General features: G+C 38.9%; 1 protein-coding gene across 19 annotated transcripts in view; it reads left to right on the top strand.

Moving 5' to 3' along the window:
- MYO9A (myosin IXA) overlaps nt 1-16,682 on the top strand; it is a 445,773-nt gene that overhangs the window by 393,769 nt on the left and 35,322 nt on the right. For all 19 annotated transcript variants that reach the window (XM_036347868.1, XM_036347858.1, XM_036347886.1 and 16 more), the window contains 3 exons: nt 299-410; nt 2,406-2,467; nt 15,271-15,463. In XM_036347868.1, the coding sequence (XP_036203761.1) occupies nt 299-410; nt 2,406-2,467; nt 15,271-15,463 (367 nt within the window). The remainder of the gene's footprint in view (nt 1-298; nt 411-2,405; nt 2,468-15,270; nt 15,464-16,682) is intronic.

Genomic DNA, 16,682 nt, shown 5'->3' with positions numbered 1-16,682 from the left:
TGCTGCTTTTAATTTAACATGCTTATTAGACTCAAATAAGGTAGCTCTTATGTGTTTATAGAATTGCTTTTTGATTTTCATATAAGTTAGTCTTGTTTCTCTACTAAATTATTAGCTTTTTGAAAGCAGGGAACACATATTTTACTTTTATTTTATTTCTTATAAGATCATAATTTTCCTTGTGGAATAAGTGCTCAAAAGGACTTAATAAGGGATTGAAGGATTTCCTAATGGCTGACCATGTTAGGGCAACATTTACTGTTGGCTTTTACATAAGAAGCTGTATTCTTTCATTCAGGTGGAAGAGCACAATGGTCACATCTTCAAGGCCACTCAGTATAGCATTCCTACGTACTGTGAGTACTGTTCTTCTTTGATATGGATTATGGACCGAGCCTCTGTTTGCAAATGTAAGTATAAGAGATCTTTAAGGAATTTTTTAACTGCTTGACATTTCTATTTCCCTTACTACTTCTTTTTTTTTTTAAAGGCCTCTTCTACTTAAAAAAAAACCCAACTAATTTATTTTAGAGAGAGAAAAAGAGAAAGAAGCATCAATGTGAGAGAAATACATTGCCCTGACAGGCAATTGAACCCACCACCTTTTGGTGTATGGGACAGTGCTCCAACCAACTGAGCCACACAGGCAGAGTTCCCTTAGTTTTCTTATGTCACTATTTGTAATTCTCTAACCTCATCTCTCTCTACTCTCAGTAGCCAAACCAGGTATTTTGATGTTCTTTGGTCACTCTACTTGCAGCTCACTCTATCTGAAATGTTCTAGATGTTAGTTGGACTTTACTATTTCAGTTAATTTATGTCTCTACTCAAATGTTACCTCTTTGAGAGCTCTTTCCTTATTCTGTACATAAAATGCCACCCGGTCCCCTAATTTTCTGTCCCATTACTCAGCTTTAAAAATCTTTTATAGTACTTATCGCCACTCAAGATTATATTAAGTATTCTTTTATTTTCTTGTTTGTTTGTCCCACTAGAATGTATGTCCTATAAGGTTGGGAAACTTATCTGTCCCTTCTATATCACCAGTGCCTAAAACAGTTCTGGCATATTGTAAGTTTTAATAATATTTTAATGTAGATGGACCTATAGAATGGATTAATTACCTAATGAATTCTTAGATTATAACCTAAAAGGGTACTTTTTTTTTTTTACTGTAATCTTTCCATCAGAACATATAAATCCTAGATTATAAATTGGGACTTTTTGTAGGTCAACTTGGTGCTGGCTTATAAGAGGACCTTTCTTCATTCCTGTCATTTCATGGATCTACTCTGGTGCTGTCAGTAATTCTTTGAGGGTTTAATTACTAAGGGCTGGGTCTAGTAAGGCAATAAGGATAAAAGTCATCTTCTCTATAGCCAAATCACCACTATTGCTAGATATGTTTACATGTTCTATGCTTTAACAATTGTTTCCTTTTGCTTTGTTTAAAAAGCTATAGTGACTTATTTAATGTCAGTCTGATTCCTTTTGGTTTGGTATAATTTTATCTCTGATTTGAAACTGAAATGTAAAGAATCTGCTTTTTTATGACTTGGGTGGGCTTGGTTTGATTTCTTAGTAGAATTACTTTCTTTGTGACTATACTGGTGATTTCACCGGTCAATGAGGTCCTTCCTTGGTCTTGGCCTTGAAACACCGCAAGTTATACTATTGGAGGCCAAGGATATGATATGCAGGTGCTGGTGCTTGTATAGCAAAATGACATAGGCCAGCTGTGTTCTTAGTGTATTCCTCTTGATGTGCCTCTTCCAACCTGCCTAGACACCCTATTTTCTCCTGCTCTAAGATGTTATTTCTGCTCTGAACCTTTTCTTTATCTTATCTTCCCAAACACAGCTGATATTTTTATGTTTTGATCTTCAAAGCTCTATTCTGGACTTTTAAGGCCTTTCATATACCTTATGCGTTAATTTTTTTTTATTATTATTTCAGTAAAGATCTTTGGCAGTAATGCCTTTCGTAACCATCGGAATGTTTGCAAATGTAGCTATTTCTGGCATTTTAGCAGATTGTAAAATGAGGGGAACATGAATAACTTGTGAATCAAACCACAGAGACAAATAAATATTGTACTGGAATATGGGAGGGGAGGGGAGGAATAGTAGGCAAAATTATAAAAAGTATAGACATTGTTTAGAAACTTTATGCATGTTTTTCAACTTTATTTTTCCAAATAGAATGGGTTAGATAAGTAAATTGAATTTATAAAGGATGGGTTAAATTTTTTTTCTTTCTAATATTGTACAAAGCATATATTCAATATTATGGCAGTCTGGGATCTAAAGAAAAAAATTTATATCCAAAATAAACATAAACTTTTTAAGTTCTTGTCATAGATGTACAGACTTCTAAAAATTCTGCATTCTTAACCTGTTTTTCAGTATGCAAGTATGCTTGCCATAAGAAGTGCTGTCTGAAAACCATAGCCAAGTGTTCTAAAAAGGTAAGAAGTTATTACCTGAGTAATAATTAACAGATTTGTTGTTTTTTTGTGCCTCATGAAAAGAAACCAAGGCCTCTTTCATAATTTCATAGAGCAGTGGGTTTTAAACTTTGACTGCAAATCATAGTAAGAAATATACATTTTATGTCATGATCCAGCATACACATATAGAAAGATGTATATTTATATATAACTGAATTGATTTTCCTGGAACTCATTTTCCTTTACTACATGGGAGCTACTAAACTGATTCCCCTACAATATATTAAAACACTGCTTTTAAAGGTTTTCTACTTCATTAAACACTCATATGTCTTCCTAGGAGTTGTCTTAAAAGTGGTAGTTTACCATTAAATATTTTAACATGAACATCAAAATGCACCATTTAGTTGGTGGATGCACAGAGGTCTAAAAGATACTGAACATGTATTTTGGTGTCTCATGCTTCCAGGAAGCAACTGTTTTTGAAAGATTTCAGGCTTTTAATGATGTATAATCACATTTTCTTACTTATTACTAACATACAGACAATTGTAACAATACTGTGCAAATCTGAACTATAATATAAATGTGTGTGCATGCTGTCTATAGCCTATAGATAGAATTTTCATTTGTTCCAAATTAGTAGACAAATCATGGCTACTTACCAGAGAGAATAGGGTGAATCCTCTGTAAAGAGAGAGAACATCATCCATAGCTTTTATAATTTGTTTATATACAATATAAGACATTAAGAAATGAGACTAAGAGAAAAACAGTATCAATAGACTCACAGATGATTCAATTACTGAGTTGTCAGACATGTACTTTAAAAATTTTTTATTAGAATGTTCAAATAATATGTAAAAAGATAGAAATTTTCTTTTCTATCAGAAAGAAACTAGACCACCTTCTTATAAGAAAAAGCTCTGAGTGGATTAAAGACTTAAATGTTAGACTCAAAACCATAAAATTCCTAGAAGAAAACATAGGCAGTAAAATCTCTGACATTTCTCTTAGCAATATTTGTTCTGATATATTTCTTCAAGTACAGGAAACAAAAGAAAGACAAATGGGACCATACCAAACTAAAAATATTTTGCATAACAAAGGAAATCATCAACAAAACAAAAAGACAACCTTCTGAATAGGAGAATATATTCACCAATGATATGTCTGATAATGGATTAATATTCAAAATATATAAGGAACTCAATACAACTTAAAACACACACACACACCAAAAGAACACAACAACAAACAAAGCCAATTAAAAAATGGGCAGAGGACTTGAAAAGACATTTCTCTAAGACAAGCATATCAAACTCAAAGGCTAACACAGGCCACATAAACAAGGTTTAAGTTTATGTGGGCCACAAAAAAATAAAAGCTTCAATTTTCATAGAAACGTAGGTTTATTTCGATAGAGATATGCCGAATACAAAGGGCTGAAATAAATGAGTAATCGTTAACATAAATAATAGAACATTTTAATAAAAATTAGTATTTTTTCCTGAGCATTAACTTACTAGACACTGAATAACTGCACAAATTAATAGGTAATACAAATAAACCTATTTTTCTTGTTCTCCAAAAGTGAAATATTTCCTGTTGTGCACACCAAACAAGTCAGTACAAGACTAATGATGTGGCAGTCAGCTGCTAAAATATTCACTGCTAGTATTAGTGGAGATAAATGGTGTGCCTATGCATAAGGCGCATAAGGAAAATGAATGCAACATGATTATAATAATCAGTCATTAACGAACGTAGTAGTTCGTTGTTAACTAGAGGCCTGGTGCATGAAATTTCTGCACAGGAGGGGAGGGCAGGTCCCTCAGCCCGGCCTGCACCCTCTCCAATCCAGGACCCCTCAGGGAATGTCCAATTGTTGGTTTAGGCCCAATCCCTGTGGGATTGACCCTAAATCGACAGTTGGACATCCCTCTCACAATCCGGGACTGCTGACTCCTAAGCGCTTGCCTGCCCGCCTACCTGCCTAATGCCCCTAACTGCTGCCCTGCCGGCCTGATTGCCCCTAACCATCTCCACCTACCAGCCTGATCACCCCCTAACTGCCCCCCCTGCCAGCCTGATCACCCCTAACTGCCCTCCCCTGCTGGCCTATCACCCCTAATTGTCCTTCCCTGCCAGCCTGATTGCCCCTAACCACCTCTGCCTCAGCCTCCGCCACCATGGCTTTGTCTGGAAGATGTCCAGTCTAATTAGCATATTACCCTTTTATTAGTATAGATTATGTATAACAGGATATTGTAAAAATTAAGTTGCGAAATTTTTATTAAAACATTTCTTACATACCGTTATATTGGCTGGGCCGCAAAAATATTTGTTGTGGGCCGCATGCAGCCCGTGGGCCACAAGTTTGACATGCTTGCTCTAAGAGGACATATAGGTGGCCAGTAGATATATGAAAAATGCTGTGTCACTGACCATTAGGGAATTGAAAATGAAAACCATAAGATATCACCTCACACCTGTCAGAATGGTAATCATCAATAAATCTATAAACAGCCCTGGCATTAGGTTTGATTCCCAGTCCGGGAAACATATCTAGGTTGTGATTTGATCACTGGTCGGAGTATGCACAGGGGGCAACCAATCAGTGTTTCTCTCTCACATTGATGTTTCTCCCCCATTTCCTTCCCTTTCCCTTCCTTTCTCTAAACATATCCTTGGTGAAGATTAGAAACAAAACATATCCTTGGGTGAAGATTAATAAAAATAAGTAAATCAGTCAACAAACAGCAATCGTTGGCAAGGATGTGGAGAAAAGGGAACCCTCATGCACTTCTGGTGTGATTGTAAATTGATGTAGCCACTATGGAAAACAGTATTGAGGTTCCTCAAAAATTTAAAAATGGAGCTACCTTATTACCCAGCAGTTCTTCTTCTGGGTACTTATCTGGAGAAATCCAAAACACTAATTCAAAAAGATATATGCACCCTATATTTATTGCACCATTATTTAGAGACCCAAGACTCAGCAACCTAAGTCTCCATTGATAAATGAATGGCTAAAGAAGAGGTGGTGCATATATATAATGGAATATTACTCAGCCATATAAAGCAAATTAATCTTACAATTTGTGATAACATAGATGGACCTAGAGGATATTATGCTAAGTGATTAAGTTAGAGAAAGACAAATCCCATATGATTTCACTTATATGTGGAATCTAAAAAATATATTAACAAGCAAAATAGAAACTCACAGATACAAAGAACATTTTGATAGTTGCCAGATGGGAAGGAGGTTGGGGGATAGGTATAAGGGAGAAGAAATTAAGATGTACAAATTGCCAATTATAAAAATAGTCATGGGTATGTAAAATACAACATAGAGAATATAGTTAACATTGTAATAACTGTGTATGGTGTCACTTGGGTACTAGACTTATCTGGGTTATCCCTTTGTAGGTTATATAAATGGCTAAATACTATGTTATACACCTGAAACTAATATAATATTGCACATCAACTCTAATCGAAAAAATTTTTAAAAACAAAGAAAAATTTGCCCAAAACTATCCTCCTATATAATAAAAGCCTAATATGCTAAGTGTCTGGTCATCCAGTTGGCTGTTCAACCAATCAAAGCATAATATGCAAATAATATGCTAAGGCCGCTCAACTGCTCGCTATGACATGCACTGACCACCAGGGGGCAGATGTTCCGACTGGTAGGTTAGCTTGCTGCTAGGGTCCAGCCGATTGGGGCTAAGCGAGATGGGCCGGACATGCCCAGGAGCCCTCCTGTGGTCCATCCCCGGCTGGCCAACTTCCTATGTCCCTTCCTAGCCCCGATCGTGTACTTATGGCGTCCCTCGGCCTGGCTTGTGCCTTCTCACAATCCGGGACCCCTCGCGGGATGTTGGAGAGCTGGTTTTGGCCCGACGGCAGAACAACCGGTCACTATGATGCACACTGACCATCGGGGGCAGATGTTCAACACAGAAGCTGCCCCTTGGTGGTCAGTACACTCCCACAGGGGGAGCGCTGCTCAGCCAGAAGCCAAGCTCATGGCTGGCGAATGCAGCAGCGGTGGTGGGAGCCTCTCCGGCCTCCACAGCAGCACTAAGGATGTCCGACTGACGGCTTAGGCCCTAAGCCATCAGTCAGACATCCCCCGAGGGCTCCCAGACTGTGAGAGGGCACAGGCCTGGCTGAGGGACCCCCTGAGTTCATGAATTTAGTGCACCAGGCCTCTAGTAATAAATAAACAGCATATTAAAAATAAAAAATGTTAATAAACCAAATACTTTGAATTACAACCTCAGGTTAAAACCAACTGAAAGACTTCAGTGATATCCTGTTTATAACAGACATGCTTAAATATAAAGATAGAGAAAAGTTGAAAGCAAAGGATAGATAGATATAGGATAGAAAGAGTAGCCAGTAGAAAGGTGGTGTAGCTGTATAATATTAAAGTGTACTTTAGGACAAGAAACATTATGTCAGATAAAGATGTTTAATAATGAGAAAATGGTGAACCTATCAGGGAGACAGAAAAATTTTATCTTTAGAACAGTCTAATATAGCTTTTAATACCTGGCAGACAAAAATTCAGTAAAGATGAAAATGATATGAAAAACAAAGGTTAAAAAACTTAACCTAGCCCTAGCCGGTTTGGCTCAGTGGATAGAGCGTCGGCCTGTGGACTCAAGGGTCCTGGGTTTGATTCTGGTCAGGGGCATGTACCTTGGTTGCGGGCATATCCCCAGTGGGGGGCGTGCAGGAGGCAGCTGGTCGATGTTTCTCTCTCATCAATATTTCTAACTCTATCCCTCTCCCTTCTTCTCTGTAAAAAAATCAATAAATTTATTAAAAAAAAAACAAAAACTTAACCTAGTTGTCATGTATTGAACTTGACATCCTATAATTGCCTGACTACAGTCTTTTCAAGTGCACATGGAACATTTGACAAAATCAGTCAGGTTGGGCCATAAAGCAAGTTCCTACAAATTTCAAAAGATAGAAAATATTGAGAGTATATTCTTTGAGCAGAATTGAATTAAGTTATACATAAACATAAGGATAACTAGACAATTCTCATGTTTGGAAATTAAGCAGTATACTTCTAAATTACAATAAAAGTAGAAAAATGTTTTTATTTCAGCGGTAATGAAATTATGACATAGCAAAAGTGTGGCTATAGATAAAGAATAGTTATAACTTTAAATCATATATTACAAAAGATACAAGGATAGAAATGATCTAAATTGCCATTTCTAGAAAAAAAAAAAATCCCAGAAGTTAAACCCAAAGACAGCAAAAGGAAGATAATAAAGAAAAATAAATTAAATCAAAAGCATTTGTTCAAGAGATATAAATGTACAAAGACACATTTTAGCTCTTTAAAAAACCTCAAACAATAATCTCTGAGCAAACGATAAAATTTTTAACAAAGTGCCATGTCACTGCAGGTATTGCATACATTATAAGGTAAATAAAGCACTATTACAAATACCTTGATACCAATAAATTTGACAATCTAGATTAATTGGACACATTTCCACAAAACACAACTTAGCTAAACTAAGGTAACAAAAAATAGGAAATAGAGTCGTATTTATTATAGTGGAATCTATAATTGAAAAATCTTTCCACAAAGAACTCTCTAGGTCCAGATGGTTTTACTATAAATATGTGTTAGTATTTAAAGAAGAATCAACACTAATCTTTTACAAACTATGCCAGGAAATGGCAAAAGAGTGAATACTTTGTGACTTTTTTTAACCAAATTGACTTATGTGAAACCTTGAAGGCAAGCATGAAAAGGATCCTATCTAATAAAAGAGAAACATGGTAATTGGAGTACAACCGCTACCCTTCCCATTGGCTAATCAGGGCAATATGCAAATTAACTGCCAGCCAAGATGGCGGCCGGCAGCCAGGCAGCTTGAAACTAACATGAGGCTTGCTTGCTTCAGTGACGGAGGACTCCAATGTTCCCCGCCTGCAACTGCAGGCCTCTGAGCTGCAACTCTAAGCAACTATGTAACAAATATAGAAGCTAAACAAAACCCCAGAAACCTGCTTTAGTCCGCCGCTGGGCTTCAGCCAGCAGGATCGCAACATTGTAAGCAAAGGCCAGAAACCTACTTTCAGCAGCGGAGGCCTAAGAGCTGGAGCCAAGCCTCAAAGCTAAAGCTGGCCCAGAATAAAAAAAAAAGAAAAAGAAAAAAAGGAGCGGTTGGGAGCTTCAGTCACCCCCAGCCTGAAAACAGCCCTCAGCCCCTCACCCAGACTGCCAGGCACCCCAGTGGGGACCCCCACCCTGAAGGGTGTGTGACCAGCTGCAAACAGCCATCATCCCCTCTCCCAGGCTGGCCAGGCACCCCAGTGGGGATCCCCATCCTGATCCAGGACACCCTTCAGGGCAAACCAGCCAGCCCCCACCCGTGCACCAGGCCTCTACCCTATATAGTAAAAGGGTAATATGCCTCCCAGCACCGGGATCAGCGGAGCCGCGAGGCCTCCTGGCACCGGGATCAGCGTGACAGGGGGCAGCGCCCAAACACCCTGATCGCCCTGTGGCTCTGTGTGTGATAGGGGGCGGGGCCACAACCTCCCTATCCACCCTGCTCTGTTCATGACAGGGGAAGGCGCCCCAACCCCCTGATCAGCCCTGCTCTGTGCCTGATGGGGGGAGCTCCCCAATCGCCTGATGGCCCTGCGGCTCTGTGTGTGACAGGGTGCGGCGTCCCAAACCCCTGATCGGCCCTGCTGTGTGTGTGACAGGGTAGAGCCATAACCTCCCCATCGGCCCTGCCTTGAGTGTGAGAGTGGCGGCGCCCCAACCCCCTGATGGGCCCTGCTCTGTGCGTGACAGGGTACAGAGCCCCAACCCCCCTGATGGGGCCTGCTCTGTGAGTGACAGGGGGCAGTGCCCCAACCCCCTGATTGGCCCTGCTCTGTGCATGACGGGGTGGCGCCACAAGCTCCCCATCGACCCTGCCTTGAGTGTGACAGGGGACGGTGCCCCAACCCCCCAATTGGCCCTACCCTGAGCGTGACTGAGGGTGTCATCACAACCTCCTGATCGCCCTGCTCTGTGCATGACAGGGGGCAGCGCCCCAACTCCCCAATCAGCCCTGCTCTGAGCCCGACCAGGGGCTGCACCTAGGGATTGGGCCTGCCCTCTGCCACCCGGGAGCAGGCCTAAGCCAGCAGGTTGTTATCTCCCGAGGGGTCCCAGACTGCGAGAGGGTACAGGCCGGGCTGAGCGACCCCCCTCCCCCCCGAGTGCACAAATTTTTGTGCACCGGGCCTCTAGTATTACAATAAAGGAACATTACACATCAATATATACCATTAGCATAGATGTAAAAGTCTTAAAATATTGGCACATTGACTCTGTACTAATGATTTAACAGTGAAAAAGTAATTCATGATAAAGTTGGTTTTTATTTTATGAATGCAAAGTTGGTTTATCATTCAGAAATCAATGTAATTCACTACATTGAGCAAGTAAAAAAAAAAGTGTGATCATCTCTATAAGTACAGGAAAAGTATCAGAACACAAAACCCATTCATTATTCAAAGAAGACGGGAAATGCAAATTGAAACGATAGTGAGATAATAGTATATGCCCACTAGAATGGCTAAAATTAAAAATACCCCAGCAAGGATTAGAGCAACTGGAACTTTCATCCATTATTGGTAGGAGTGTAAGTTGACATTCTTTTTTTTTTTTAATTAAATCTTTATTGTTCAGATTATTACATTTGTTCCACTTTTTTCCTCCCACAACTCCCCTCCACCCAGTTCCCACCCCACCCTCCGCCCTTACTCCCCACCCACTGTCCTCATCCATAGGTGCACGATTATTGTCCAGTCTCTTCCCGCATACCCCACACCCCTTTCCCCCCCAAGAATAGTCAGTCCATTCCCTTTCTATGCCCCTGATTCTATTATAATCACCAGTTCATTCTGTTCATCAGGTTATGTATTCCCTTGATTTTTAGATTCACTTGTTGATAGATGTGTATTTGTTGTTCATAATTTATATCTTTACCTTTTTCTTCTTCTTCCTCTTCTTAAATGATACCTTTCAGCATTTCATATAATACTGGTTTGGTGGTGATGAACTCCTTTAGCTTTTCCTTATCTGTGAAGCTCTTTATCTGACCTTCAATTCTGAATGTTAGCTTTGCTGGATAAAGTAATCTTGGTTGTAGGTTCTTGGCATTCATCACTTTGAATATTTCTTGCCACTCCCTTCTGGCCTGCAAAGTTTCTGTTGAGAAATCAGCTGACAGTCGTATGGGTACTCCCTTGTAGGTAACTGAGTTTCTTTCTCTTGCTGCTTTTAAGATTCTCTCTTTGTCTTTTGCTCTTGGCATTTTAATTATGATGTGTCTTGGTGTGGTCCTCTTTGGATTCCTTTTGTTTGGGGGTCTCTGTGCTTCCTGGACTTGTAAGTCTATTTCTTTCACCAGGTAGGGGAAGTTTTCTGTCATTATTTCTTCAAATAGGTTTTTAATATCTTGCTCTCTCTCTTCTTCTGGCACCCCTATAATTCTGATGTTGGTACACTTGAAGCTGTCCCAGAGGCTCCTTACACTATCTTCATATTTTTGGATTCTTTTTTCATTTTGCTTTTCTGGTTGGGTGTTTTTTGCTTCTTCGCATTTCAAATCTTTGACTTGATTCTTGCGCTCCTCTGGTCTGCTGTTGGGAGTCTGTATAATATTCTTTATTTCAGTCAGTGTATGCTTAATTTCTAATTGGTCCTTTATCACAACATCGAGGGTCTCACTAGATTTCTTGAGGATCTCACTACATTTATCGGCGGTCTCACCAGTCTTTTTGAGGGCCTTACTAAATTTATCGGCGGCTTCTAGACAGTTCTTGAAACACCTTAAAGGTGTGGTTTTGAACTCTATATCCAGCAGTTTGCTTTCCTCCATTTCTGTCATTTGTGTCCTGTTTCTTTGTCTCCGCATTTTTTTTATGCTTTCTTGGTGCACCCCCTTATGGTCTTTGTGCACAGTCTTGTTGTAGTTAAGCCTTGATTGTTGTAGGTAACACTGGGGGGGATTTGACCTCCAGGCCAATTGGCTGTGAGAATCAGCTATGTCTGCAGTGGGAGAACTTCTGTCCTGATCTCTAGGGAGGTGCTAATCTAGCCTCTGCCTGAGGCTATCCAGCAAATGCCTCCGTGCAAGGCTTGGGCGGGGCGAGTCCCAGGGCATCAACAGGGCAGGCAGAGCGAGCAGTTATGGCTGTTCTCAATCCTGCCTTCAGAGGCTCTGCTTCTCAGTGTCCCAGCAATTGCTGCAAGTACCTCGGAGAGAAAGCTTCCCTCACGTTCCGACCGATGCCAGACAGTCCCGCTTCTCCCGTATGAGTCTGGGTCCCCAGAGACTCGCCCGGAACTGGAGCTCAGAGCCTGAGACTCCCTCCCGATTAAAAACGACAACCGCGCCCTCAGCCGCCAGCCTGCTCTGCATGCACCTCCGCACCTTAGTATTTTACTTCCGCACTGCGCCTCCTCTGAGTCTCAGTATGCTTTTCTCTTTCCTTCTAGTTGTAGAATTTCCACTCAGCCAGCCTTCCTGTGGTTCTGGGTGATGTCCGTTCCGTCTTTTAGTTGTACTTTTGAAGTGGTTGTGCGGGCAGCAAACTCCGGTGTTTACCTATGCCGCCATCTTGGTTCTCTCCAACATATTCTTGAAATTATTTGACAGTATTTATCAAACTTGAACATAAGCTTTCTCATGACTTTTAGCAGTACCACTCTAAGATATATATACTCAACAGATATACATAGATATTTGTGCCCAAAGACAAATACAAGAACATTTATATCATCACTGTTTGAAATAGCCCCAAACTGAAAGAACTCTCAATATCCATCAGCAATAGAATGAATAAATAAACTGTGGTATATTTGTATAATGGAATGCTATATTGCGATGAAATTAAACTATTGGTACTCAGAAACATAAAGTTCAAAATTGATGAAACTAAGTCATGATATGCATGTTCTACCATTTATATAATGTTCAAAAGCAGATAAAACTATAGTGATACAAGTATAGGTACCGGTTATTTGTAAACAGTAAAACACAGTTGCTGAGAGTGGCTTGAGGGGAATTTTATTTTGCTGGTTATATTCTATTTCTTGATTTGCGTCCTGGTAACAAGTGTGCATTTATTTTGTCAAAGTCTATATACACTTAGGATCTGTACACATTTTTGTATGTATGTCCTACTTCAATAAAACTTTATTTAAAATTCTTAAGGAAGTTAATTTGGAGGAAAAAATTATAAAAACATTTTTACAAAGAAAACTCAGTTAAATTTTTCAGTTGAAAATATTCAAATTAATTTTTCCTTGATTTCTTGAGTCTTCATTAACATTACCAATGCCCTAGTGATAGCCATATCATTTAAATAAATTAATTATATAAGTGCGTGTGTGTATTATAATAATAATAGTAAGAAAGTTGGCCAATATTCATTTTGTTTTAATCACTGCTGTAAGCATTATTTTATTTATTTAACAATTCATTGAGCATTTGTCATTTACCAGGTACTGTGCTATATATGTTTATCTGTAACTTAATCTGTACAATAACCCTCTGAGATAGAAAAATGATATTCCTGTTACAAATATGAAATAGCCTCAATAACCTAATTTATATAGTGATTCTATAAAATTTTTACTTGTATCCTATAAATAGTTCAAGATTAATTGTCTTTTCTATTCCACCTCAGACCTAGAAATATTTTTCAGAGATATTACCTTGTATAATTTAAGGCTGCTGGAAAGCAGAATATATGTAGATGAATGATGAATAAAAATATAAAACTTATATCTTCCCCGACTTAAAACTCTTTAGTGGCTTCCCCTAGCTATCAGGACAAGACCCAAATTCTGTAACTTAGTATTCAAAGTCCTTTATAATGTTAGATTTTTCTCATTTTTAGTTCAGCCATATCAGATTAATGTTAATTTGCCCAATTTTGTAGTTCTTTGTTTTCTGTGTCTAACGGGTGCTTTTCTTGCTTTCTTTACTCATGTACTAGTATTTGCTTTCCAACAGATTAAGCATCAGGTCTTCTCAAGGTCATTATTTGTTACCCAGCCCAATCCTTCCTGATCTAGCGGTTTCACTTGTGTAGCTCCATAATACTGAATAAATCTGTTGTTTCTGCTCTATTCATCTCCACACACTTAAACTACTAGTCTTAGCATTAGTCTTAGGATAAGGACTATCTCTTATTTGATTTTGTTTCCCCATTATCTAACACTTAAGTGACAAATGCATTAACATAAGACTGTAAAGAGAAATTAGGATCAATTCAAGTAATATCTTAAATGTTAGACTGAGGAATGTTTGCACCTTTTATTCAATATATACTAATTAGCCCTGAAGATTTTTGAGGATAATAAAGTAGACTATAGCCCCGGCCAGTTTGCTCAGTGGTTAGAGCACAGCCCTAGGACAAAAGGGTCTCAGGTTTAATTTCTAGTCAAGGACATGTACCTGAGTTGCAGGTTTGATCCTCAGCTCCCAGTCACGGTGCATGAAGGAGGCAACCAATTGGTGTGTCTCTCATTCACATTGATGTTTCTCTTTCTCTCTCTTCCTCCCTCCCTCCCTTCCTCCCTCCTCCCATCCTCTCCCCCCACCCCCTTTCATTCTAAAAAAGTTATGGAAAAAATATATCCTCAGGTGAAGATTAACATAAAAATAAAGTAGACTATATATACTTTACAGTTTATTAAGTGAAAATAGATATGGGGAAATTCATTAAGAAGCTATTGGAATAGTCCAAGTATACAGTGATGCAAGTTTGAACTAGGGTGATGGCACTGAGAACAGGAAATTAAAAATAGAGTGTATTGCTTGATTAAAAGAACTTGGCACTGATTGGATGCAGATAGGAGGACGGAGTGGGGTACACAGTGTTGGATTAGGGAAGAAGAATGGTGCAGGAGAGGGAAAGGACAAAAATGAAACTTACACAAAAGGTTTTTGCTCAGAGATAATACCTCACATTTTTCTTTTCTGAGAATTGAAATAATCTTAAGGATAAACTATTCTTTTGCAGTCACATAAACTGTAGTTAGTAAGATATGATGTCAGATACACTATTGAAGTAAATAAAAAAGAGCTAGAACACTAAACATGGGCCAATCTGTGTGTGCCTCTGCCTTTAGCTATGGCATCAGTGTTTAGTTGAACTTCTCTAAAATTACATAAACATTGAAGCATTTTTTTTAATCCTCACCTAAGGATATTTTTTTTTCATTGATTTTAGTGGAGGGGGGCAGGGAGAAAGAGAGACAGAGAGAGAAACATCTATTGCTTGCCTCCTGCATGCGCCCTGAAGCCCGGGATCAAGCCTGCAACAGAAGTTTGTTCCCCCGACCAGAATTGAACCCTCAACCCTTTGGTCTGAGGGCCAACTGAGCTGGCCAGGCGACAATTCTAATTCAGATAAAATTGGTAGATTTTCTAATGGTACCTGTTAAATGTTAATATACATTTAAGTTCCTTCTCTCTCTCTCTCTTCACCTTTACATGAAGAGATTTTTAACAGGAAGGGAAATAGCAGCCTGTTACCTTCATTCTTCACCCCATTATTTTTTGGGGGTATTCCTAGTGGGAGAGGGTGGAAACTAACATCAAACTTACTTATACTGTCAGCTTTAACCATGATCCCCTTTCCCCCTAACTCTCATAACTAGGCTCATAAGGGAAATAAGTAGTTCCTCTTAAAAAATTGGTTAAACATGTTTAAAGATGTTTGAACGTATTTGGAAACAAAAATTATCTTCCATTTAGTATGACCCAGAGCTATCATCTCGACAATTTGGGGTTGAACTGTCCCGTTTGACTAGTGAAGACCGAACTGTTCCTTTAGTGGTGGAAAAGCTCATAAACTACATTGAAATGCATGGACTGTACACAGAAGGTATTTACCGAAAGTCTGGTTCAACTAATAAAATCAAGGAGCTTCGACAAGGTCTAGACACAGGTAAGAATGGAGCCCTCCAAATCAAGACCAAATGACAAAATAGTCATTTTGTGCTCTTAAAGTTTTTATTACCTCCTGCATGCGCCCTGTTGATCATTTTTTGTGCCAGAAGAATGTAATCTTTTCTGTGATGCTTATTTAATCATTTTGTGGCTTTCTAAAGAGACTTTTTACAAAAACAAAAAAGTTTTTGATTTTAGAGAGAGAGAGAGAGATCAATGTGAGAGAAACATTGCTTAGTTGCCTCCCACTACACACCTGGACCAGGAACTGAACCTGAAACCTGGGCTTGTGCCCTGACCAGGAATTTAATTGGCAACCTTTCCGTGCATGGGATATCACTCAAATAAGCCACACAGGCCAGGAGGCTTTGATTTTTATGTGGTCAATTCAGCAAACATATATTGAGTGTGTCATTTATACAAGACATTATTAGGTACTTCAGACAAATCTCATTTAATCTTTTTAACAGTCTGGTAAGATTATGATATCTGTAATTTGCAAAGAAAAATTTAGGTTCAGGGTAATTAAATGAACTGTTGATGATGCAGGGCACTGAGCTAATGCCTGTTATATGTAATACAGTGGGGCCTTGACTTACAAGTGTCCCAACTAACGAGTTTTTTGAGATACCAGCTGTCTCTTGGCCGATTTTTTGCATTGAGTTGACAGAGTAATTTGAGTTAACGAGCTGTAATCTTCACAACAATCCTATGAATTAGGGATTATTATCCCTGTTATAGATTTAAAAAACAGAGGTTTAAAGAGGGGCTTGCCCAAAGACTCATCACCCTTAAGTAGTCAAGCTGGAATTTTAACACCAAATCTTTAGAATTCATAATCTAAGCTTTTGCCTGTTAATCTCTATTTTTCTGATTCCAAGTACAGTTTGCAATGCATCTTCCTGCCTTCCTACATTGATGACATAGTTATTTAAACTGATAATTAGTGGGTTGAACATGTAGCTGTGAACAGCTTTAGCTACAGCTCTGCAATGTATCCAAGGGTTTGACTTTGGTTTCATTCTCAACTTCTACTCTTTATTGCTATTGGGAATAGGTCATTTTGAATCACACTTATGTATAAAGCCTCTCTCTGCATAGTCAAGAAGCTACCCACAGTAGTTTTTTTTTTTTAAATGAACAAATCAATGAGAAATAAATGAGTAAGGAAATAATAACAGAAAATGCTGGTAAAATTTAAGCAAGAGGTTCTGCCT

Source organism: Myotis myotis, unplaced genomic scaffold (assembly GCF_014108235.1).
Source record: "Myotis myotis isolate mMyoMyo1 unplaced genomic scaffold, mMyoMyo1.p scaffold_m19_p_1, whole genome shotgun sequence".
NCBI lineage: Eukaryota > Metazoa > Chordata > Mammalia > Chiroptera > Vespertilionidae > Myotis > Myotis myotis.
Note: the sequence above shows the minus strand (reverse complement) of the source record. Positions and strands in the feature narration are given on the sequence as shown.